Source organism: Zootoca vivipara, chromosome 11 (assembly GCF_965207765.1).
Source record: "Zootoca vivipara chromosome 11, rZooViv2.hap1.1, whole genome shotgun sequence".
Taxonomy (NCBI): domain Eukaryota; kingdom Metazoa; phylum Chordata; class Lepidosauria; order Squamata; family Lacertidae; genus Zootoca; species Zootoca vivipara.
Window position 1 is genome coordinate 38592311 of NC_142594.1, and position 24807 is coordinate 38617117.

At 39.0% G+C, this 24807-nt stretch overlaps 1 protein-coding gene across 10 annotated transcripts in view; it reads left to right on the top strand.

Moving 5' to 3' along the window:
* The window catches only part of ACBD5 (acyl-CoA binding domain containing 5), a 36028-nt gene that overhangs the window by 5156 nt on the left and 6065 nt on the right, over window positions 1–24807 (top strand). For 4 of the 10 annotated variants that reach the window (XR_015946295.1, XR_015946293.1, XR_015946296.1 and 1 more), the window contains exons 3-13: window positions 532–652; window positions 3508–3580; window positions 6434–6545; window positions 14427–14552; window positions 17939–18151; window positions 19090–19196; window positions 19881–20133; window positions 20304–20503; window positions 20884–20934; window positions 21327–21436; window positions 22336–22400. Coding sequence is in view for 4 of the 10 variants with exons in the window: in XM_088653691.1 (XP_088509817.1) it covers window positions 532–652; window positions 3508–3580; window positions 6434–6545; window positions 14427–14552; window positions 17939–18151; window positions 19090–19196; window positions 19881–20133; window positions 20304–20503; window positions 20884–20934; window positions 21327–21436; window positions 22336–22348 (1379 nt within the window). In the remaining 6 variants the exon portion in view is untranslated. Of the gene's footprint in view, window positions 1–531; window positions 653–3507; window positions 3581–6433; window positions 6546–14426; window positions 14553–17938; window positions 18152–19089; window positions 19197–19880; window positions 20134–20303; window positions 20504–20883; window positions 20935–21326; window positions 21437–22335; window positions 24548–24807 lie in introns of those variants that run through there. The other 6 variants (XM_088653691.1, XM_035128936.3, XR_015946297.1 and 3 more) reach the window with 3 other exon arrangements.

The following is a 24807-nucleotide window of genomic DNA, read 5'->3' on the forward strand; positions in this document are numbered from 1 at the left end:
TGTTTTTTTCTGTTTGTTTGGACACGTTACTTTCACTAACAGGAGAAACAACAGAGATGATATCATTACTTGAAATATAAAGGTGACTATGTTCCTTTGCACAAGTATACTTTACTCACTAGAGTATCCTTTCTGATTATAGAATGAAAATAAACATAGACAGGAGGTGCAATCAGTTGATTTTTTTAAATCAGAAATTGGTGTGCATAAAGTCTTGAGTTTAGTCCTTGTTATGGGTGTACTTAGTTCTCGGTAGCCTGGTGCTGCAAGTCATGCAGTCATATTCTATTTATTTTGGACTGGATCTTTAACTTTGGACTGGATGCTTTAACTTAAGTTAGTTGAACTTTGGTCTCATTGAATTCAGTGCGAACAATAAGTCATGGTTTAAGTTATGTCCCCTTGATTTCAATGGAACTTTCAGTTAAATTAACCTAGTGTGAATCTAGCCCTTTGAGTTGGTACAGAAATTAGGTGTTTAATAATATCTGTCATTTATGGTGTTTCTCACTCTAAGATTATTTTCTCTAGGTTCATTCCAGCCAACAAATGAAATGATGCTCAAGTTCTATAGCTTTTATAAGCAAGCAACTCAAGGACCCTGCAGTAGTCCAAGACCTGGATTCTGGGATCCTATTGGTAGATACAAATGGTAAATATGATATGCAAGAGATGTTTTAAGTTTGTATGTACACAAGCCCTGCCGTAGTGGGGGCCAGCAGGGAGGATGAATTACTAACTACTCTTTTTTTCATGGGACACTGCTACAACTCACTGGTAGACCAAAGGGTTTGCATGCATAAGGTCCAGGTTCAGTTTCCTACATCTCTAGGTAGGACTGGCAAAGACATCTCAAACTCCAGAGGGCCACAGCCAATCATGGTAGACAATACTGAGCTAGGTGTGACACTGTATAAGGCAGCTTCCTGTGACAACTTGCATATGGAGAAAAGCCTTAGTTATAAAGAATATAAATGTGTACCAGATCACTGGTAGAAGGGGATGTTCTCAGTCTCTCTTTTTTAAAAAAACCAAGGCCTGGTATCATTTCTGAGATTCATGTTCCAGGTATCTTAACTTTGTCGCCTGGGGACTTGACGTGTGCATCCTGCTCTGCCTAGCACGCCATGATTACCTGAGCAATGCCACCGTCCCAGCTTTTTCTGTTTAAAAGGTACCTAGTTCAGGAAAGAACTCAGTAGCTTTGAGGGTGCAGGCAAGATTAAGATAGAGATAAGAATTGCACAAAGAGACTTTCGGTACAGAAAATGTTTTCCCCCCCCTGAAACTTAAAGAAGGTTCATTGGCCATTGTCTATCAGCAGACTGCAAACTGACTTTTAGCGGACTGTCTCTGCTCCTCATGCTGGTCTCCCACTGTTGGGAAATATCTTAATAAAGATGGTGGCAATGTACATGTAAAATTGGTGGTCGAGCTGATGGAAGTGCAGTGTTGCCCCCATTCTTTTGCAGAATATGTCGGAGGTGGAGGCAGCCGGGTTGGATTCTGCTGTTTGGCTCTCCCTAACAGAGGCATTGTTGCCTGTAAACACTTGTAATAATTTCTCTCAGCTTACAGAGGTTTCTTGTCAAACAAGTTCTGCATGTTTTTGAAGCTCAAGGGTTTTTAACAATTAAAATAAAAAATATGTATACATAAGCGGAATCTGTATTTTTTTTTGGTGACTTTTGGGAAGTTTTATCGAGCTATACACACCCCAGTGTGACCCAGGTGGCACTGTGGGTTAAACCACAAAGTCTAGGGCTTGCTGATCAGAAGGTCGGCGGTTTGAATCCCTGTGATGGGGTGAGCTCCTGTTGCTCGGTCCCAGCTCCTGCCCACCTAGCAGTTCGAAAGCACATCAAAGTGCAAGTAGATAAATAGGGACCGCTCCGGCGGGAAGGTAAACGGCGTTTCCGTGCGCTGCTCTGGTTCGCCAGAAGCAGCTTTGTCATGCTGGCCACATGACCCGGAAGCTGTCTGCAGACAAACGCTAGCTCCCTCGGCCTATAGAGCGAGATGAGCGCCACAAACCCAGAGTCAGACACGACTGGACCTGATGGTCAGGGGCCCCCTTTAGTTACACACCCCAGTAAAAAACGACGACGAAAGGGTTTATATTTGTTTTTTAGTTGCTGTTATTCTGAGTGCAACCCTCCAGAGGTGTTCTTTTTTAAAAACTTGTGTTATAATTGATATCCACAGCAGATTAGCAAAGTATACTTTTTATTCAGGCTAAGGTTAAATCAAATTAAGTGCTCATTCTTGTCTTTGGAAAGGGGAAATAATAATAAAGATGATGGTGATGATGATAAAACCCAGGAAGTAAGATATTGTGGGAAGAGTGCTGCATGGAGACAATGCGGTCTTGCTAACTAACATTTCTCTTATTTTTTTTAAGCTTCAGGAAATCACTTGCAGGGATTTTTGGCTATTTTAAGAAGTAAACAAAACAAAACCCCGAATTCTAAAACTGTATTTTTGGGGGGAAGCCAAAATAAGTTAGAGGAGTGTGTCATAGGTCCTTGATACATCTGGCAGGTTTCTGTGACAGCTACAGTGTACAGGAGAATAGGAAAATGCAGTTTGAGGCAGGGAATAGGGATCAGGCAATTGCAATTTTTTTCAGCAGCAGCAGTAGTGTTTTTTGCTCCAGTGCTGGGTAATTGTGTCTCTCCCTCCCCCCACTCCCCGTAACTGCTGTGCTGTCTGTGACTTTCCCACACAGAGATTTGACTCTGCACACAATAGACAAACTCATTTGAAAAGGCCATCTGGGTTATTGGATCCAGCTGCTTATTTATTTGCTTCAGTTTTATATCTTTGACTTACAGTGGTCCCTCGACTTACAAAGTACTTGACTTACGAAATTTCAAGTTACGAATGTAAAAATGGCTGCACACTTACGTTTTTTTCAACATCCGAAAGGAAAACTGTTGCGGTTTAGATGGGGTTTTCTCGACTTACGAATTTTAGATGTGGTTTACTTGACTTACAAATTTTTCCGTTTCCAATGCATTCCTATGGGAAATCACTTTTTTCGACTTACAAACTTTTCGACCTATGAATGTGCATTCGGAACGGATTAAATTCGTAAGTCGAGGGACCACTGTACCTGTTTCTCAAGTCTATTGCAAAGAGTTAGAACAAGTTAGATATTCTGCAAAATGTTGTGCATTTTGAACTGGGCACCCAAGTCGAGTATAAATTATTCATAACTATGGCCTGCTGTCAGACAAAAAGTGAGAAGGAAAAGATGGAAATGAGGCCATTTATTAAAGATTAAAAAGCACATTGTTTGAAGACTGAGAAACCAAGCCTATGTTGAATCTCAGTCTCAGAATTTGTGTTACTTGTCAGACAATGAGCACATATTTATGTACACAAAACTAGATTGTGGCGAGTTCTGTCATTGCAGAATCAAGGGCTCAGTAAGAATGAGCCTACTGAATCTTACAGGAATTATAATTTTAAATGTCTTGAGGATATTTGTGATATTTATTGTAGGGATGCATGGAGCGCTTTAGGTGATATGCCCAAAGAAGATGCTATGATTGCCTATGTTGAAGAAATGAAAAAGGTAAGAGTTGCTAGGTATGTCGAAGAAAGCAAATATTCCACAATAATTTCATTTCTAGGCACATGAAGCTTGCCTGAAACTTGATTAGCTTCTAGCCAAGCTTCAAAAGGAATTGCTGCAAATTATTTGATGGACTTTACCCTAGGCAGCCTAGCTGTCAAAATGCTGAGAGCTTTAGGGATATTGCTGCCATGAAAGAGAAGTGAGCAATGCTTGTGCAGTGCATTATGGAAGTTTATGGTAAGCAGCCTGCAGTGAATCACTGGAACTGGAGCTAATTCACAGCAAAAACAGAGATGGAGAGAGGCTGTGCAGGCTCTTTTAAAAACACTTGTACTGTAATATCAGTTGGAAGAGTTTCGGCTCCTCTGAGTATTTGTTAAAAGGAATGCATTACAAGAGTACTAGATGACTCAAAACTGAAACATGCAAAGAGCTAAACCTTGGGTGCTTGTATACAACTTGCACCAAGATTTCAATTTTGCCGTGCATTTTCGATTATGTGGGGTTGGGATAGACGACAATACTCTTTATATATTGGAAATCAACAAAATTATCTACCTGTCAATCTATCAATACTTCATAATGGCTAACAAAAATAAGAACACTGAAAACCTGCTTAGAGTACAAAGTCAGAATTCTGATTTAATATCTATGCTAATATTATAATGAACAGTAAACCCTAGTGTTAAGGCCATTGGAGGGTGTAGGAAAGTTAACAGCAATCCTCATATGGGGTGAAGGTGCTGGATTGAGGACATAAAGGAAAGGAAATTTCTGATGGGGAGAGAGAAGAGAGCAGAAAGCATGGGGAGAGCATGTGTAGGATAGGAGAAGGAAGGGCCCATGAGCGATGAAGGGGTGCCCAGAAGAGGTGTTGCAACGGCCTGGTAAAGGATCCAGCTTGAGGCTGATGGAAGCTCATCAGTGAGATGCTCATCAGAGGAGATTGCGATGTGGATTACCCAGAGACTCTGAAGCCTAATAGGCTTGAGTGTTAAAGTGTTGGAAAATTCTGATTAATTTTGAGATTTGCATGGGAGCTTTAAATATTCTTTAGGATATTGTGCAGTTTATATTTAACTTCAACATGTGATTTGGTAGTATCCCAAAGCACATAATAAAAAGAAAATATCCTCTGTGTTGTTGTTGTTTTTTGCCATGGCAAATGTATTACTATTTCTTCATATCTGAATCATGTCACCCACTTACTTTTGGTAATCAGTAGCGCTACTCTGAAGTAAGTAGGCTGGGTATTGGAGTAAGCTGGTTAGAATAGAAATTGAGTAGGCTTGAGCCTAAATTGAAAAGAAACATGCTATGCCTAAATTACTAAATGTAATTTGGGGCGTTGTTAGGATTAATCTAATACCACATGTGTTGAAGGAGCTTCTGATGAAATCATTCCAGTAAATGTGTTAAATGTTTCCAAATTATTGTTGCTACAATATTATATATTGCATAGCTGCCAAGTTATCCCTTTTTTAAAGGGATTTTCCTTTATGCTGAATAGGCTTCCTCGCGAGAAAAGGGAAAACTTGGCAGCTATGTATATTGCCTAATGTTTTCTTTCGGGAAAGCATCTTTCATGCATAGATTTAACAGGCTTAAGCAAGATAAGCCTGAACCTCTGCCTTCCTTTCTGAGAATAGTAGATAATAGAATGGAAGACAGCAAGAAAATATATCAGAATACTCTTATCTGCTGATGAATTTAGTTTCTCTGTATTTCCTGTACTGCCTGTTTCATGGCTTCTTTATTCTGATAAATGTATTCTTTTTGTAAAGGAGTTATAAATTATGAAAGAATATGGTAAGAAAAGGTTGAAATATTTTTATTCTCAAACAAAATCTCCTTTTGGCACAAAACCATGTGCAGAGTTACTTGAAAGTAAGTCCTACATTTGGTGGAAGTTGCTTGTGAGTAAACAAAGATGGAATCTGGTATTTAAGTTGTTTAACACGTTGAGCCTAGAAGTTTTTTGGATAAGCTCATTGCTGCAGTGGCAAACATGATTCACCATGCAGAGTTCTTGGGAGAAACAACAGGAGTTCTGTTGTAGTAGTATTGCCTTTCTCATTTTCTTCAAAGGAAATTTATTTTAAAAATTATGAATGTACCTTCCTTAGCCAGCAATCTGCATTCTGGCTTAGTATTAATATCCTTTACACAAACACATAAAAATGACAAATCAAGCCTGTTTATATTTGTGAGATTGGGCTGAATATACTGTACATAAAGAGAGGTAGTGATATTTGATAATGATATTTATTTATTTAAGGATTTATAAACTGCTTTCCAATAAATGTTTCTGAAGTAGTGCAATGTCGAAGGTTTAAAAAATCTTCTTCTTTGGCGATCATTCGTAGCTGAGTAAGATTGTCTTCCATGACCATAGTCTTAACCAGGCTTCCTCAAACTCAGCCCTCCAGATGTTTTTGGCCTACAGCTCCCATGATCCCTAGCTAGCAGGACCAGTGATCAGGGATGATGGGAATTGTAGTCTCAAAACATCTGGAGGGCCGAGTTTAAGGAATCCTGGTCTTAACAGTGAGTCCATAAGTGACTGTGGAGGCCAATTCTGGATCCACACGTCCTTCCACAGTGGGGACAAAGGTTGGGAGTAACATGCCTTCCTCTTAGCACGTTTCTCCCTTTCGTCCTGAGTTTGAGTGTCTTCAAAGTCCATGATGCTTTTGGTAAGGCTGTTCTCCAATTGGAGTTCTTGCAAGCCAGTGAGGTGGTGCAGGATTTATTTATTTATTTATTTATTTATTGTGATGCTGTTTTCTTGTGAAGTATTGCAATATCATTAACTGATAAGCAATTCATAAATGTTTTGTATTCCTGCAGATTCTTGAAACAATGCCAATGACAGACAAGGTTGAAGAACTCCTACATGTAATAGGCCCATTCTATGAAATTGTTGAGGATAAAAAGACCAGAGGATCTGGCATAATAGCAGGTTGGGATATAAACTCTACTTATCCACTATCTTAATTAACTGCAGGTTAAATTAAGCTATGCTTTTGCAATTTGTTTAGCTTCTGTGAATAATTTTAAAGGTAAATGCATCAATTGTTGTGAAGCACCTCAGAGCCAGGAGCAAGAAAGCTCTTGCCAAAACACCTCTCTCCATTATCCTGACATTTTATAACTTCCATGCAAATGTGTTGCAAGTCTGACTTGCCACAGCTTTCCTAATATTAAAACACCTGCATGTCCTTAATTCTGTTGTTTGAAACAATGGCTTAAGGTTGGCTGGTTTCACCCACAATGAATGTTAATCTGTTTCTTGGTTTGGACACTTCAACAACCCATGGTTACGCAAACTGGAAGCAAAAGCTTCTGAGCTGGTGAAATGCACAAGGCCATGGCTCTGGGGCTCATTCACATCAGTGTTTAGTGTAGGGTGTGAGAAACCTAAGGCTTGTTGTTGGACTCAAAATTCCATAAATCCCAGCCAGCTTGGCCAGTGGTGATGGGGGAGTGTTTGCCTAAAACATACATCCAGTGATATGGAACCTTCGGCCCACATACCTAATGTGGCCTGCCAGGCCTTCCCATTTGGCTCCCAGTGCTATTTCAGCGAAGTCATGCCCACCTGTCCCACACCTTACCAGATGTGGGGCTGGTAAAGGTGGGGCTTGGTCAAAAGGGCAGTGCCTGCAAAAGCCTTTGCATAGTTTTTCCCAAGGACCCAACAACCAGCAGATTGTCAGATGTTTGGGAACTGCTGCACAAAGCGCTTTGCAAACCCTGTGCTCAGCCAAGCTCTGTGCTCGACCTGCTTAGGAAGTGCTGCAAAAGTGGCTCTGCAAGTTCTTAAACCCTTTCCCTCCCGAAAAGGAAGCAAGTTTTTCCCAAAGCACTTCCTTCAGCCTTTTGAATAGAAATAGCATTCTTGGCAGGGGCTCCATCTAGCCAACTGTTAGCTGATCTTCGGTGAAAGCCAGCCTCTTTGATTGGCACTGGGAGCACATCTTCAAAGGCTGCGCTACAGTAACCTTTTAATTTTAACAGGCGTCTATCACTTGATGTCATTATAAAGTTGGATGATTGACAGATGGATGCTCACTCACCTGTGAAAATGGCTCCCTGGTGGGTGAGGAGATAAAGGTCCGGCCCACTCACCAGTCCAATAATATCTGGAGGACTTTAGGTTCCCCTTCCTTGGTTTAGTACGATGTCTGAACATCTCTTCTATTGACCCTGGCTCCCCACTGCATGTACATGTAGCAAAATACATGTGTTTATCTATTTAGTGTATTCAAAGCAGTGGCATGTCAAGTAGCCCTTATTGGTCAAGTGGTTAGTCTTGAGCACCTCTGGCATGCTGGGCTCTGCACTTAAGGTACAGCTGATGCAGTCTATAGCCAGAACTTCATTATTATGCAAATAGCTTGACTTCAGTATAGCTTCTTACAAACAACAAAAACTTGACCTATACTTATTTTTGCAGCTTCCAAGTGTTATATGTGGAAGTTTAGTATGAAGGTTGCATTATAGAAAATATGAAGAAATACTCATCACATGCTGCAACTTCCCAAATAGTGGCACTATGTGTTTTAATACTCCAAATCCCCTTATCAGGGTAACACCTCATTTGCTGGGAATTTGTCCTAGTTTCTAACACCAACATAACTGGACTTCTTTATGTTTTTGTTCTTTTTTAATGGATATTCTGTTCTGATATTGTGTTTGCATGTTGCATGGACCAAGAGCGTAGTTGTATTGGGAATGGTTTGGCAGAGGGACTGTTGCGACAAGGGAAATTGTAATCCTGTTCTTTTTTTGTATTATTGCTATAAAAAACTTATTTTTTTAAAAAAAAACTTGATTTGGTTTGCCGGTAGTTAGTAAATGTGTATCTGTTTTCTTTATGAACATTTTTTTGCCCAATTCTAATAAATAGGTTTTCCACATGTTACATATTGAAGTTCCCCAAAAGCTCAATTCCTCTACGGAGAGTCCTTGCATTGCAAGAAGAGACTTTCTAGCAGAGGAGACTTGTTTCTGTCAAAGGGATGTTTGGTATTCTACAATAGTTCAGTGAAGTTCTGAAGCTGCAGAAAACTTGTAACATCTTGTTTTGAAAATGTATCCCATGTTAGCTTTGAAACTTATTACAGTGGTACCTCTACTTACAAATAACTCTTCTTACGAATTTTTCTACTTACAAATGGAGCTCCGTCCGCCATCTTGGATGCGGTTTCGATAGGATTTTTTCTAGTTATGAATTTTTAGATAGGGTTGCTTCGACTTACGAATTTTTTCTCCCAATGCATTCCTATGAGATTCGACTTACAATTTTTTTCGACTTACAAATGTGTGTTCTGAATGCATTAAATTCGTAAGTAGAGGTACCACTTAGTTTGATTTCTAGGCTTGTGTGCTTGTAATACTGCATTGTTTTCTTTGTTTAGCTTGGTTTATCTCACTTGTAGGGACGGAGGAGAAATTCAATTCTGTATTATTGTTGTTTATTATTTATTAAATTTGTATACCGCCTTTCATTCGAAGATCACAAGGCAGTTCACAACATAAAATTGCAAAATGTGTAATAAAGAACAAACAAAAGCAAACCAATAACCCCCATCCCACAAACACATGCATTTAAAGCTGAATCTATCAAATTCACACTGTCCAGAATAATACCGTATGCAAACTGAAACACAGCTATCCTTTGAAATGTGCACTTATCTGAATTTTGTGATGCAGTTCTCCAGCCAACTGATGTATATAAAACACTTTTACCAGGGAAAAGTATGTATAAAAATGAAGACAGTGGTGAAAATAACCAACATAAATGCAATGTATTAGGGGAAATTGCTTGCCAAAGTGTGTACATTAGTCAAAACTACATATAGCATGTTTTTATTAGGAGAAATTAGCACTAAAATGGTGGTGAGATTTTTTAAAAATGGCAAATTGTTGCAAAATGTGGAGAATGAGTTTAAGATTGGGGGGAAATGAGAAACTGGGAGAATGAAAATAGACAGATCCTTCCAGCTCTACTCACTGGTCACTACTTGAAGACTCTCTTTTTTTCCCTTCTTGGGTCTTGCTGCCTATGAAAAATATTGCCTGAATAGTTTGACAACATGTTTTCCCCATTTTCCTATAATGTAGAAACTGATTTGTGGTCCTGCAAACTCCTTTTGTTAATCTAGTTCTGCTTTTACTTGTGTATAATCAGAAACTTCAATACAAATTACTTATTTAATAGTAAATAATAAATATATGCCTCTTCCGTTTTAAACACAATCACATGTGCAAAGTTGTTTCTGTCAACACAAAACTATTTAGAAATAGGAAAGACTCCTTCTGGGAAATATGAATCTGTGGAAGAGCTATATGAAAACGCCAGTGCAAAACTGGTTACTGGAAAGAGTTCTATGGTTTTTCAGAGTCATTTCTATTCCTGCACTCACTAGCAAATATTCTACACTATTGGTTTTCAACTAGCAGGTTGAACTGAACTAAGTCACAGCCGGGGGGGGGGCGTGTCTGGGTGTGTGTGTGACACCAGCAGCATTACCACCAGACACAAACATGGTAAAATTAGAAGCTGGGGCCCATATTGCATATTAATGTGAAAGTGGACAGCAGTTCTGAAAAAAAGTTGAAGTCTACTGCTGTTCTAAACTTTATGTAGACCAGAAAAAATTATGGTACAAATATTATTAGAACCTTATAAAGCAAATATTAAGTGGTTTAGAAATACTTTTTAAATTATAGATTAGAAGCAGAAAAACCCAAAGCAGATTACTAAACTGTGAGATAACATATTTTATAAAATGAATAAGATCCTCTATACATTTAAAGCACATCCAACCCATATTCGAAGCCCATTACTGTACTTCCCCCTTTGAATACTGGGAGCTGTAGTTTCCCCATCACATAATTCCCAGCATCCTTAAACTACAGTTCCCATTATTCTTTGTATGGTGTGGATCTGTGCAAAGACTGCTATAACCTGCTTTGAAGTGGAAATTAAACCCTGAAATCAAAATAATGGGCAACCTAAAACGATTAGGTACTCTTCTTCCAGTGCATTGGAGAGGCTAAATGTATCTTGCATAACTACAGGCGTCCCGTCCCCTCCCCACTTATGCACGATTGACTTGCATGCTACTGCATATACGTGTGGGGCCAGGAAATAAATCAATAAATCAATTCAAATGTGGAAATGGCGGGAGAGAGCTGGTGTCAGGAGCTGGAGTCAGGAGTAGGTCAGCAATAAAAAAACTCTGGCGTAAGTAAAATTAACTCTCTTTTTAAAGAATCTAAAACTGCACAGACCTAGTGATCACAGAAACTCTTCCCAGCAGGACTTGCCCCAATGTGGCAGTTGTGACGGCTGAAGGTCCCTGCCCTCCCACCGCACTCTAAGGTTCCTCCCCTGGTTCCTTCCCCAGTAGCCTAAGGCTCATTTGTTTCGTGTCTCTGCTCTGCTCTCTTCAGTTCTCTGTGTGTTCCGGGAGGCCACAGGAAGACGGGAAGATTCCCTGGCTTCTTCAGAAGCCTACTTCCACTCAGACTCTAGATCCTGCTCTGCTTCTGAGTCTGGGCTGCTCTCTGCCACAGCCTCTTCCTGCTCACTAAACCCTGTTACCTGTTCAGGTTCCAACACTTCCTCCCCCCAATCTGCTCCCTCTTCTCCCTCCGACCACTCATCGTTGTCCCACCACCAGTCCCCTGGCTCTGAGCTGCCTTCTCCTGAGGGCTCCATTGGGAGTTCCCCAACTAGTGCCTCCTCTGCATCCAGCCAGACCCTCCCCAGAGTCTGAAGAGGGCAGAGGAAGCCCCAAAGTGATTTAAGATTCTTTATGTACGCCACAGTGGCAGCCAGGATTCTCATTGCCCAGAAGTGGAAAACAAATGATATACCATCTATAGATGAGTGGCAATCGAAGGTTCTTGAATTCATGGAATTAGCCAAATTAACACACAGAGTACGTGATTCGGACGATGCGAAGTTCCAAGCTGAATGGAGTAAATTTATAGAGTATGCTAAAGGAAATTATATGGGTATGAGAGCGTTAGGGGTAGCAACATAACGTCTACAGTGTGTTGAGTCTGTTGTAAATAGAAAATACGAAGTAGGATTGACAGAATTTACCACTTATGGGTTGGAAGGAAGTCATATAGGTTGAATTATTTGTAATATGAATGTTTGCTAATATGATTATGAAAAAATGAATAAAAAATTATCTTTGAAAAGAAAAGAAAAAGACTCTGGAGGCACAGCAGGACTTTGCTTTGGCTTCTCAGCCTCCCTACCTAACTGCCGATGCACGTGGTAGCATCCTCCAGCCTTCTGCCCGCCCCAGAACTTCAATTCCAGTTGTGGATATTATTGGATACATTATTTTTGGTCTAGGTTGGAGAGAGAGAGTGGTGGAGAGGGCATTTAGAGAGTGCACCTGACTACTCAATTTTTACTTATGCACATGGCGGCCTGGAACATAACCCCTGCATAAGTGGGGCGTGTGTGTGTGGACATCTGCATGCCAAGGCACATATGATTAAATTAGGGAACTATTATTTAATGAACACCATTTGTCAACTTCACCTAAATGGGTGGTAATATGATTGCACCTCATGCTTTGTCTATGTCTACTGTTTTAAATTTTGTTCCCAAAACAAAAAGAGAGGGTGCGACATGAGAGAAGTACTTAAGTAGTAAGAAGGGATATCGGAGGTCAAGGATAGTGAAGAGAGGATGGGGAGAGAGTCAAAACTGGTGCAGGTGGGTTTTTTGTTTTTTGTTTAACAACTGTATTTTATGACTTTGTTTAAGTCGAAGAATGGCTCTTCTGCAACCTATGGAGGCTCAAAGAAGGGTTCTGAATGGACTTTATAGCAGAGTTCGTGCATCCATGAGAGATAGTTCAGTTGGTAGAGCATGAGACTCTCAGGGTTGTAGGTTTGAGCCCCACATTGGGTGAAAGATTCCTGCATTGCAGCAGGTTGGACTAGATGACCCTCGTGGTCCCTTCCAAAACTGAGTCTGTGATTCTGTGATCCATTTAATTGAACATAATCCTATTGTCTTCCTCTTCAGTCCATATGTGGCTAGGTAGGGAATGTGCTGATGCTTCATAGGGAAGCCAAATTGATGATATATCCTTTCTAAAGTTCTGCATGCCAGATTTATGAGTGATCCAGCAAATAAAAATAGTCGTTTTCCTTAAACATCATTGAAATGGTTATTATTTGGGAATCCTATCTATTTGGGGAGCTACTGTATTGCACTGGGACTGCTTTGTTTATCAAACAAATTTCCTTGTCTGAAACATTAGTCTTCTCTGTTGCGAAAACGATCCCCCCAGCTCACAGTTCCTGGAACAAAAGTATGGAAACTGATCTGCCTCTTCACCCTTTAATTTATCGTATAGATCTGAGTAGCAAAGTCCCTTGCAGACAAAGGGAAGCAGCAAAACATGTTTAACAAGTCCCAGGTACTGATTTGCACAACAAGCAACTTGAATCTAAAGACTAAACACGCTAAAGTTTTTGGCACTGCAAATAAAAGTTATGCTAATACCGATCACACTCTTCTTGCCTCTGTTGTTTCACTGTTGCCCTGTTGGTAGACCTCCCCAAATCAGTCTGAAATTAGTAATAAAAAAGAATCTTATTGAATTGAAGTGGCATAGATGCATACACACTTCTGTTCTTTAAGGCCAGAACTAATTCATCCCTGGAGTCAAGAAGTGACGAATTTTAATACCCTCGGAGACTGATTATTATATATATTGTTATATTTGTACAAATAACATATTGGCCTGAATATAAGCCTCACTTTTTTCCAAATGCCAACCGTGAAAAGTTAAAGTATGGCTTAAGTTTGCAACCTTACAAAAATTGGCTTTTACAATTTCACTGCTGAAGCAGACACATGGTAAAACGGAATGGCTGTGAGTTCCTGCAGAATTTTAAGAGAGCGACTTATATTTGGGTATTGTCTTTTTTCCCCTTCCCCCCCTTGAATTTAAAAGGTGTGGCTTATATTTAGGCCAATAGTATTGCAGGGAGACGTTGAATTTTCTTCTGGTTTCAAAATAGAGAATATATGACTGAATACTGAAGGCTTGCTTGACTTTTAAAATTGTTGGCTTTGATAGTGACAGCCTATATCACATTCCTGTATCTGTAGCCATGTACTAATACAAAACTGTAAGTCCTTTACTGACATAAATGTAGTTGATATAAAAGCTGAAGCATATCTATATCTGCTCTTCTCACACAACACCTTGCATTGAATACTTTTATGATGAAGTTTGCCTTTTCACATGAAGTATGCCATTGCTAAAAGAAGCTTTCAAAGCCATGGAGAAGTTTGGCTTCTGAATAGTATTGGCATACCTACAGTTTCTTACCTAAGCAATGGATTCTGAACCAATAGTAAAGAGCTAATGGTGTGTTTAGCCCAAGGGTAGAGAGCCTGTGGCCTTCCAGTTGTTGCAGAACTCCCAACACTCATCAGCCCTAGACAACAAAGTTCATGGCCAGGCATTATGAGAACTCAAGTCCAGCAACATTGGCAGGGTCATGTTCCCTGCCCTTGGTATAGCCTCCCCCCCCCCAAAAAAAACCCCTAAAAAACCCTAGTCTAGTTTCAAGCTATGAGAAGGAATTTTCACTTACCAGTACAGATGCTGTGAGCCAAAGGAGGGAAAGTTTGGGGAATATATATATATAATATGAGAATTATATTTAAGGACAAGAGGTAGAAATTGCCTTGAATTTATTTTATTTTTTTAAAAAAAGATATTTAATAACTACACAATTCTTTTAAAACTTCTAGTAAATATTCATTTTCTGAACTTGCTTTTAGACCTTGGATATTCCATAACATCTATGCCAGCTGTGAATGGCAAATCTGAAAGCAGCGACAGCGGAGCAGAGTCAGAGGAGGAACCCCATCAGGAAGAAATAACAGAGCTAAAGCAGGTTGAAAAAGGTACAGCTTTATTTCTGAACCGCACCCACCTTTTCACACAAAAAAGGGCGTGTCATTTAAGGACTAAATTTTTTTTAAAAAAAAATTTGCTCAATGAGGGGTTCTAAAAATATGTTATTGCACATGAGGAATCCAAATCTGCAATTATTTTTATGATTGGTTGATGTTTAGCTTGGTAAATTGAGATCTGTTTGAAATACACTTTAAAAAAAGCCGAAAACTCGCATTTTGAACCGAAGTTAAAGTTTTATTTTATCATTTTATACAAGCGAAAATATAAAGAAATTTTTTTTCCAGCTGTAACAACATATCATTACTTTATCTTAGGCATCCCCAAACTGCGGCCCTCCAGATGTTTTGCCTACAACTCCCATGATCCCTAGCTAGCAGGACCAATGATCAGGGATGATGGGGATTGTAGTCCAAAACATCTGGAGGGCCGAAGTTTGGGGATGCCTGCTTTATCTTATAATGTCCTATTATAGTAAAAAAAGAATAATTAACAACTTCAAGGGCTTGTGTCACATGATCATGTATCTGCTGAGGGCCCACATCTGAGTAGGAGAGCCACTGGCAGAAGCCCCCTGGACCATGCTCTTCAAAAGAAGTTTACACTGTTAAAATTTGCTTCCTGTAGAATCTAAAGGCCTGCTCTTGATCCTCACAAAGATGGTGTCAGACTTAGAGAAACCATATTCCATGCAGGTCAAGACTTCTGTTCATTTAATGGTTCTGAAGCAGGAGAGTATATAGTATTTCCATCCTTCCATCACTGTGATAGAAAGGTTACCATAATGCTTTTTATCCATGCTACTATTGAAGGAACTAAAATCTTGTCTTTCTTAAAATGTGGCAATCCTTATCTTAAGATTGGGTGCCTGCCCAACAACCTTAATCCTACACTATCAGAATGCTGTTTTTGCACCCCCAATTTATCCAATAAGGAAAGACCGTCACTCGACTGAACTTTGGTAGCTCTACTTTACAGTGTATTTTTAACACCTCCAAGTAGTTTATCCAGTCCTCTGCATAGACTTCCTTATCGTGTTTATCATCATAGCTATTCTTCAAAGAAAACATGCTTTTCTCCTTCATGGGAATAAAATTCTGTTTGCAAAGGGTGGGAGTGAGCAACAAAAGGACACAATTCTCTGCTGAATATTATATATATATATATATATATATATATATATATATATATATATATATATATATATATAGAATATAGTATAGTATAATAAAATGATGTTGGTGGGTGAGGATCCCAGCTCCTTTGATGACCACACAATTGTTCTGGTACCAGAGATGCTCTGTAACATATTCAAGCAAGACCCCAGCCCCCAGTCTCCAATGCAACACAGAAGACAATTGCTAGGGCTGGTTAGATGTCCTCATGCCACACCATTCTGTCTATCTCGGATAGATGAGAAATCTACTTGTCAGAGCATTTCGGCTTTGAAACCCCAACGACCTCAGTGGGTGAACTGGTGATAGAAAGCAAAAAAGATATCACATACTGTTGTATAATATTATTAATATTAATATTAATATTAATAGTACAGATAACTACAATACATATATAAGAGAACTACAATACAGTGGTACCCCACAAGACGAATGCCTCATGCAACGAAAAACTCTCAAGATGAAAGCGTTTTGCGTTGCGCGAGGCCACTCGCAAGACAAAGTTTCCTATGACCGCGCTTCGCAAGACAAATAGGAATGCATTAACTAAATGGGTAGACCGGGTAAACCGGGAAAATTTTAAACCATGCTTTGCAAGACGAGTTTTTTGCTATACAAAGCGACTTGCAGAACAAATTAATTTCATCTTGCAAGGTACCACTGTATCTTGTAATCAATTTTAGGCACTTATCAACATCTGTTTTCATCAAAATTGGGGAATAACCTATGTGTTTATAAATGACAGGAAAATTTTAAAAATGTTTAAAAGTAGGAACTTTTCACATAGAGATTTACCAAGCAAGACCTCAATATTTACAAGGAACCAAAATATATTTCAAATTACCTCATCATACCACAACTTTTTAACACCCCTCAAATCAGGATTTTTAAAGATGAAAAATTCAACACGCCCTAATGGCCCGTGTCTCCCTGCCCTACATGATTTTGTAAGAGTGGGCCCTGTTTGGAAACTTTAGATTTCAGAAAAGGCTTAGGAATCTGATTATCAAGATGCAATCCTGCCCCCACTTACCTAGGAGCAAATTCTGAACATGATGGAACAACATGTGTTGTTGGGATGTAAGCTTTTGTCTACAATTGTTGTTTTTTTTAATGGAAAGATATTTAATAGATTGGTAAAAGGAGTGATGAGGGAATGCAGGACATGTAACTGCAGGGATGGAATGGGTGCCCACAATTTAAATACAAAGTAAGACACAAAAGTCAAATGGAAACATTTCTTAATGAATTATGTAGTACAAGTAATTTAACATTGCAATCCAAACCTTGGTCGGGGCATAACTGGCTATCAGGCCCACTGCCACATCCGTACCTCTGCCACTCACACAGCCTGGTGCAGAAGAGGAAGGGGACCACTTGAAGTCGTTACAGCAACGAGACCCACATTGGGCCCAGTGGTGACATGTCATTGCAGTGGGGCTGGCTTGGCATCCAGCAGATCCTGGGTTAGCTCAGCCCCTTGCTGTTTCAGGGCTTTCCGTAGGCTTTCACCAGTTGGGATCCTGGCAGTGGGGCTTCCACACATTTAGTTGGCAGAATGGAGGCTTCCATGCCAGTGAAGTAATGCTGCCCAGCCCACTTCATGGACAGAGACTGTCAGAGATGAGTACAGTCAGTGCTGGATTTACGTATAAGCTAAACAAAAGCTATAGCTTTGGGCCCTACTCGCTTGGGGAACCCCAAAAAAATTAAAGGGAAAAAATTGGATGTACATTTCCAAAATACAAGATAAAAAAAACAAATAAAACCTACATACAGCAACAGTGTTTTGTGTTGTGTAGGCTCCTATGATGTAAGTGATGGGCCCTGCCTGCTAGCCTGCACCCTAAAATATCACTGGTTTGCTCATTTCCATAGATAGGGTGCCTACATTCTGCATGGACTGGTTGCATGGGAACATGTGCAAATGACTTTAGATACCTATTAGGTCCATAAATTACCATATAGCATATATTCAACACAAAAACCAACGGCAGTTTGTTGTTGACAAAGGACAGCTTGACATAGAAAGGGCCCCATTACCTTCACTAGCTTAGGGCCTCATCAAACCTAAATCTGGCCCCGAGTAGAGTTAATTAAATCTATGAACAAATAAAAAAAGCGCATTTGTAAAAAAAACTAGTATATTTCATAGTATAAGTCTATTTGAAATGTTGTTCCCTTATTTATTGGTTTTACAGAAAGTGAGAGTCTGGGACCAGATTTGATGCCTGCTCAGGAGCTGGACTGTGTTGTCGCCAATGGCTGCTGTGAAGATGTCCCGAATACTGACATTCATAATGGCATACAGACTAAATCTGCTCTGAATGGTATAAATGTGGATGAAGAAGTAAAGAAGAGAGACAAACGCCTTGAACTACCTATAATTTCTAATTTTGGGTCTTCTCACCAAGGTGCTTTTCTCACGTGCATTTGTCCAAATTAGTCTATATGTTTGGCAAGCAGAATTTTCCAGTGGTGAAGACTACCCTGGGAATTTGCTGTCTGGTTTGTAAAGATTATTTTCTCACTTTTACCAAGCTGTAGTGGAAATTTAAACTTTGGTCTGCTTGATACTATATTCTGTAAACTTGTTGAATTTTATATGCCATATTTACTCGAGTCTAATGCACCATTGAATCTTAATGCGCACCTTAATTTTCGCAACGTAATTTGGCCAAGAAAGGTACGCATTAGATTTGAGTAAATACAGTATTTGACTGTAGTGTGCCCTCAGTTCATATACTTACTGTGTCTTTGTCTTATGTAGAAGCAATGTAAACTCCTCCATGTACAGTGAACAACACTGAGGCTTCTTCTCATCCGACTGACAAGTTTCTTCCTCCTTCTCCCAAAGTGGGTGGGAGATTCATGCAAATAAAGTGCCTACACAAAGGGCATCCATTTGGAAAATATGATTGAGAGAGGTGGGGTTCAAAGTACTGCAATTAGAATAAATTAACCTCAACAATCACATATTGGCCCATTCTGAATAGCTATGGCAAGCAGTGCTTTCAATTGCTTTATCTTAAGCAAGCAACTTACACAATAAGCTTTTAAATATTTGAAGTGTGTTCATGTGCTCAGTTTAGACCAGCCCTTCTTAATCTTGGGTTACCAGATGTTGTTGGACTACAACTCCCATCATCCCTGACCAGTGGTCTTGCTAGCTAGGGATGATGGGAGTTGTAGTCCAAAATCTGGGGACCCAAGTTTGAGAGAGGCAGGTTTAGACTGATGAAATATTTATAAGTTGATTGTAAGTGGACTTTTGCACTGTCATTGTTTTATTCTTGCCAAAATTGGCCTGTTTGCACTTATTAAGTGTTTGGTCATATACCTGTACACACAGGTGCAAATGAAGATACCGCTGAAGAGGTCTCTGGCATTCAGCACTTGACAAGCGATTCGGATAGTGAAATATACTGTGATTCTATGGAGCAGTTTGGACAAGAAGAGGTACAGTTTATCAAGTTTTGAACTGAATGTGAAAAGGTAACATAAAATGACCAGAATCCAGAGAGACATGAAATTAGTTCTTTGAACCTACAAAAACTTTAAAGTTGTTTGCTTGAACAGCAATCCTCTCATGCTGATGAAGGCAGACTGATGAAATCAGTTCCTGATATGGCATGAAGATAACTGATCAAAGCCCAAAATTCCAGGGGTCTCATATAACTGCCTTCTGTAAGCCTAAACAGTTCTTTAGATTCTGCTAAGCAGATGAAGGGTTAGAATCTGGAAGAAATAATAGAATGTACATCTAATACAATGCTTCCACAGTCTGTATAATGGTCAACCTAGGTGTGATTTTAAATGTGTCTATTGCTTTTAGCATGCACTTTTAAAATATATATGCAGAAAGCAACTCCTGGGGAAGCCGATAACTACTCTGATTGCAGCAAATGAGAAAGGAGAGTTTAACTCTTTCTTACCCTGCTGAGGTCCTTTCAAGCTGCTATTTACTTTAGAAAGAAAAATACATTTTCCACAACATGCATATTAAACGCAGAGGTGCCCCTGGACCACAACAATAGTCCACAAAAGACTCTAATATAGGTGGTATGTTAGGTATATTAGGTATCCCAGCTTTATGGGAAATACTTTACGGAAAATATAATAGCCAATTCTCTTAACTTGTAGATATTGGAGCCAACGAAAGGATTTTCAAAACATCCATTACATTTCTCAGAAGTAGACCACAGCAGTCTGCTGGGTGCTTCTGGTTTTCTTGAACTTGGAAACTACAAGACAGACGGTATAATGGTGGCTGCAATTGAAGGGAAAGGTGAAGTCAAGTGTGGTGGTGAGGATGGCAAGGCAAGTGATGGAGGCCCTCACAAAGAAAAGAAAGGTGGTGAAAAGGTGGATTTCTACGGAATCAGAAGAGGGAGAGGTACTATTGGAATATTTGTTTTGCTATGTTCTTGTGTAGCTAAGCAAGTCTAGTGCCATACTTCTTCTTTTTTGTAATTTACAAAAAAATCTTTTCACAGTCTGATTTTTATATGGATTAAAAACCATGCTTTATTTCTCGATGCTTTCTCTTTCCCCTCCTAAATTTAGGTCATAGAATGCACCCTTTGGGTGATGGTGCCCAAGGTGGACAAATGGGTAGTGGAGGAGATGGAGAACGATGGGGGTCAGACAGAGGACCAAGAAGTGGCCTCAATGAACAAATTGCAGTAGTGCTTATACGATTACAAGAAGATATGCAAAATGTCCTTCAGAGATTGCATGCATTGGAAACACTGACAACTTCACAGGTAAGGTGTGGTTGTATTCTATAAAGTTAGGGTGATGTCCAGTGTTAGTCCTACTTTACCTGTTCTCCTACTCGGTGCATGACTTAGTTGGAGATCATCCTTATTCTTTACTTTTAGAAGCTTGATTATTGGAGTAATGTATGTAAGCAGGTGTGTAATGTAGTGGAGTTTGTTTGTAAGCAGGCTTAATTGCAAAGGATGGATGGCAGGGAAGAGGTGGCAAAATCATCACTCTAAGCAGATATGTTCCATTTCATTATGTGAGCAACAATGTTATATTACAATGTTTCAAAAACCGCAGTAGGAATATGATGTGAAGGTGTGAGTATAAATTTGAAACATAATTTGTCACTGTGTTAAATTTGTGTTTGTATTTGCAGACAGGAACTGCAACCGTACATTCAAATAATCAGACTCCCTCACCTGCTAAGGTAAGATCTTACCTACTTTCAACAGAGCACCTTTGATTTTTATGTTGGCTTTCCTTTGACTGTATGAAGATTAAAATGGACCTTTCCAATACAGTCATCTTAAAAAGAGCATTTTAAATGCTGTTGCCTTCTGTCTCCTGTTAATTTGATCCATTTGTTTTATTTATTACCCTGATTAATCTTGAAGATTCTGTGCAAGACAGATCTACAGGAGGAAATTTTAAAGCAGTTCTAAATGTAGAGATGGGAGGAATATACAAGTGACACAGTGCCCAGTTGGGGCAGAACATACAAGTTCCAAATATATCATCTTAGATAGTTCTATATCTATGCAGACATTTACTAACATCTTCTATAACTGGAGAAATTAAATTTTTAATGTGTTATTTTAGAGACCTTCCTGGTGGCCGTTCGAGATTTCTCCTGGTACTTTAGTCTTTGCTGTTTTCTGGCCATTTGTTGCCCAGTGGCTGGTACATGTGTATCTTCAAAGGAGAAGGAGGTAAGACTGTCAGTCCTGTTAGATTTGCTAATTTACTCTGCTAATCCACACTTCCATGCTGCCCTTTGGATCCTTGGCCTCTGCCTCTCAATTTTCTTTCTTGATTCTGTATAATCTTATCAGCACACAATGATTTTTTTTCACAAGGACCATAAATATTCCATTTTATATTAGGGATATATCTTTTCACAGTGTTTTGCTGGAATAGTATGCCAGTCAAAGCAGAATCTTATGCCAACCTGCCTCATATGTTGCACTTGCATAATTTGTTGAGTAATCAGTGTTGTCCAGTGGTCAAGTCTTAATTTTTTCTGAATAATGAAGACATCAGGCTTATTACTAGGTATGAAAGTAATGGACAGACAAATGGAAGATTTGTCCTGATATCACATGAATTTTGGGAATACTTCTCTTGTTTGGTAGGAATTTAGAAGCACAAGCTTAATGTGAAATACGTTTTGCCATGAATGTATTCGAACTATTAACAAAAGTATTTTTTGGTGAAAATTTTTCACTAAAGTTTTTCGCCAAGCCAACCCTTGTATATATATATTATATATACAACCCATATAGGGTAATATATAATGGAGTTGAAGAGCCCTTGTATTTGCTGAATTTCTGGACATTTCACCAACAACAGTCATGTTACAGAAATGTGTAAAGCAGCTTATTCATTTTAGGATTAAAATGTGTAAAGTGAAACAGTAAATGGTATTAATCAGGGATGGTGTAATTCTAAGCATTTTAAGGCTTAGAACAAGAATACTGTAAAATGTTTATGGGTAAATGAAAGTGTTGGGGTAGCAATTTTACATGCAATTCCATTAAACTCAACAGACTGCTAAGTAGAAATACTTACGATTGCATTTCAAGTTTGTGTTTTGTTCTCCCCTTCTCAGAAAACAGAACTGAGGATTCAATTCCTGATTTTACTTAAGGACTGCTAACAGGGAGACCCTGGAAGGTGAAGTAATTTAAGAGAACTGCAAGAACTGCAGATGCTAAGATGGCTACATCTTTCTTCTATTTTTTCCCCTTTTGCACTACCTGGCATACTTTACTTGAATGGTCCCTTTCTCTTAGGTTACAAATAAATACAACTATCCCATCCAGCAACCACATGAACCCTAAATGAATTGTTTTGGAATGTACTTTTTGGATTAACAGTCTGTAGAGTTGAAGGCTATTACTGCAGCATCTACTGGGAGTGTTTCTTCTTCCCAGAGCTGGAATGAAGAAGTTCCTTCAATTAATGAAAAACAACAAAACAATAATGAAAGCCTGTGAATTGTTACTTTTAACACGATTTATTTTATAATGCCGCAGAAGACTTTCCACATAGCATACAAAATATACAATAAGCAGTGGAAACTTTAAAGTCTGGAATAGTCCCAAGTATCTGGATTGTATGACTGCAATTAACATTGTAGCTCTGGGAGATCTAATATATAAATTGCTGCTACATAGATGAGGTAGTTTTTTAAGGAAACAAATCAAGTGTTTGAAGCTGTAGATTGTACTTCCATGGGGACCATCAGTGCTTCTTTTAAAAACCAAGTCAAGCATCTTAATTTGTTAGAACAGCAGTCAGAGTTTGAATATGGCACGATAGATTCAGAACTCAGTACACAGAATAAAGTACGTAAAATGGCCCTGGCACCCCCTAACCTACATTGTCATATTGAAATCAATGGGACAAGAATGTAAGTACAGTTTATTGTAAATAGTCCTTAATGTTCAGTTTCAGAAGTTGCATAGTATTAATTTAGAAGGTGTTCAAAATGCATGTTAAAAGGCCACATTGCTGCCCCAGGAAATGTATAGAAACAGGCTGTTGTGAATGGATTGATTCCAGTGCTAGGGTAATAGGAAGCTGCTGCTGCTGCTGCAGGAAAATCCTGCATCCAATACCTTAAATGTGACTAAGCTGTGCTACATCTGCAGGATAGACCTGGTAAAAGGGCCTCTATTATATATTTTCTCACAAGGGTTATAAACCTATGACTATTACCAAATACAGCAGGTGAGGCTTGTATGATTGAATGTTCCTCCATACCAGAAATTCCACATTATTTTAAATAAAAAAGAGAGAGAGCTTTTCCCTACCATGTTTCTGTGTGGAGGATTTTTTTAAAAAAAAAATGGGACAAGCATTCAGTCTTCCCATCTTCTGTCAGAAGTAGTGACAGTCCTGGCACAGATTCAGCTGGTGTCAGTGTAATTTTGCCCCTCAACTCAAGCCAGTTAGCCCATTCCTGCTCCCATGGCTAATAAGCACTGTCAGCTTAGACCACTGTGTGTGTCTCTGCATGTGCACACATGCACATGTGAGTACTCTAAAGCAGCAGTTGACACCCAATCTTTTGTTGCATTTGCAGTTTAGGGCCATTGCTTTTTAAAACTTTTAGGGCAATATTTCTTATCTTTGTTTTGTTTTTTTACATACCTAATTGCTGCAGCCTTTTCTCATACCTGGGCCCTTTACAAGTGCAAGTCCCTTTCCTTTAAACACTTTCAAGACAATTTTAGCATTGTCACTTTATTAGATTTCTACTTAATTGATTAGATACCTATTTGAATATAACAGCCTGATAATTTCAGTAGTAACATCTCAGACTACAACTAGAAGGGACTTTTCTATAGCAAACGAGAAAGCTAGCAATTAACTAACATTACATTTTGTTATATGATGTTATAAAAATCAACCTAAAGTGATTGCTTTTCAGTTTGTGTATTGAAAAAAAAATAGAAAAACGTATTCTAGACCTGTGAAAAGAGCAGCAACTCCAAAGCTGATTACTCTTTCAATGAACCTACTGCAGTCAACTGACCTACTTTAAAGTAATTTCTGGATTGTGACATTTTTTGCACTGTGTAACTCTTCGGAGTGATGCATTACAGAAAGCTCATGGGCAGTGTTGCATCTGCTCTGATGGCAAGGTCTTGAAGAAAAGCACCTTCATACCTGTTATATGCTATATAAATAATGTAATTACAGGAGTTAGAATTTCTGCCTTGTTTACTAGAACATGATTTTGAAGTTTAGTTTTAAAAGTTAGTTCATCTTAATCTATTGTAAATAACATTTAATAAAGAATGACAGGAGCATTATCCAAGGACATTTTATAACTGAATGATTGAATGTAACATAGGCCTGTTTGAAGTTTAAGATTTCGAGGTTCTCAAAAGAGTGACCGGGTCGGAATATGACAATAAGAATACTCTTGTCCTAATTGTTCCAAGTTGCTTTATTCTCATCAAGGATGAAGGGGATCAGTTTCAGAAAATACTCTTTCTTTAAAACATGGATAGGCAACGGCCCATGGGCCGGATGCAGCCCAATCGCCTTCTCAATCCGGCCCCACGGACGC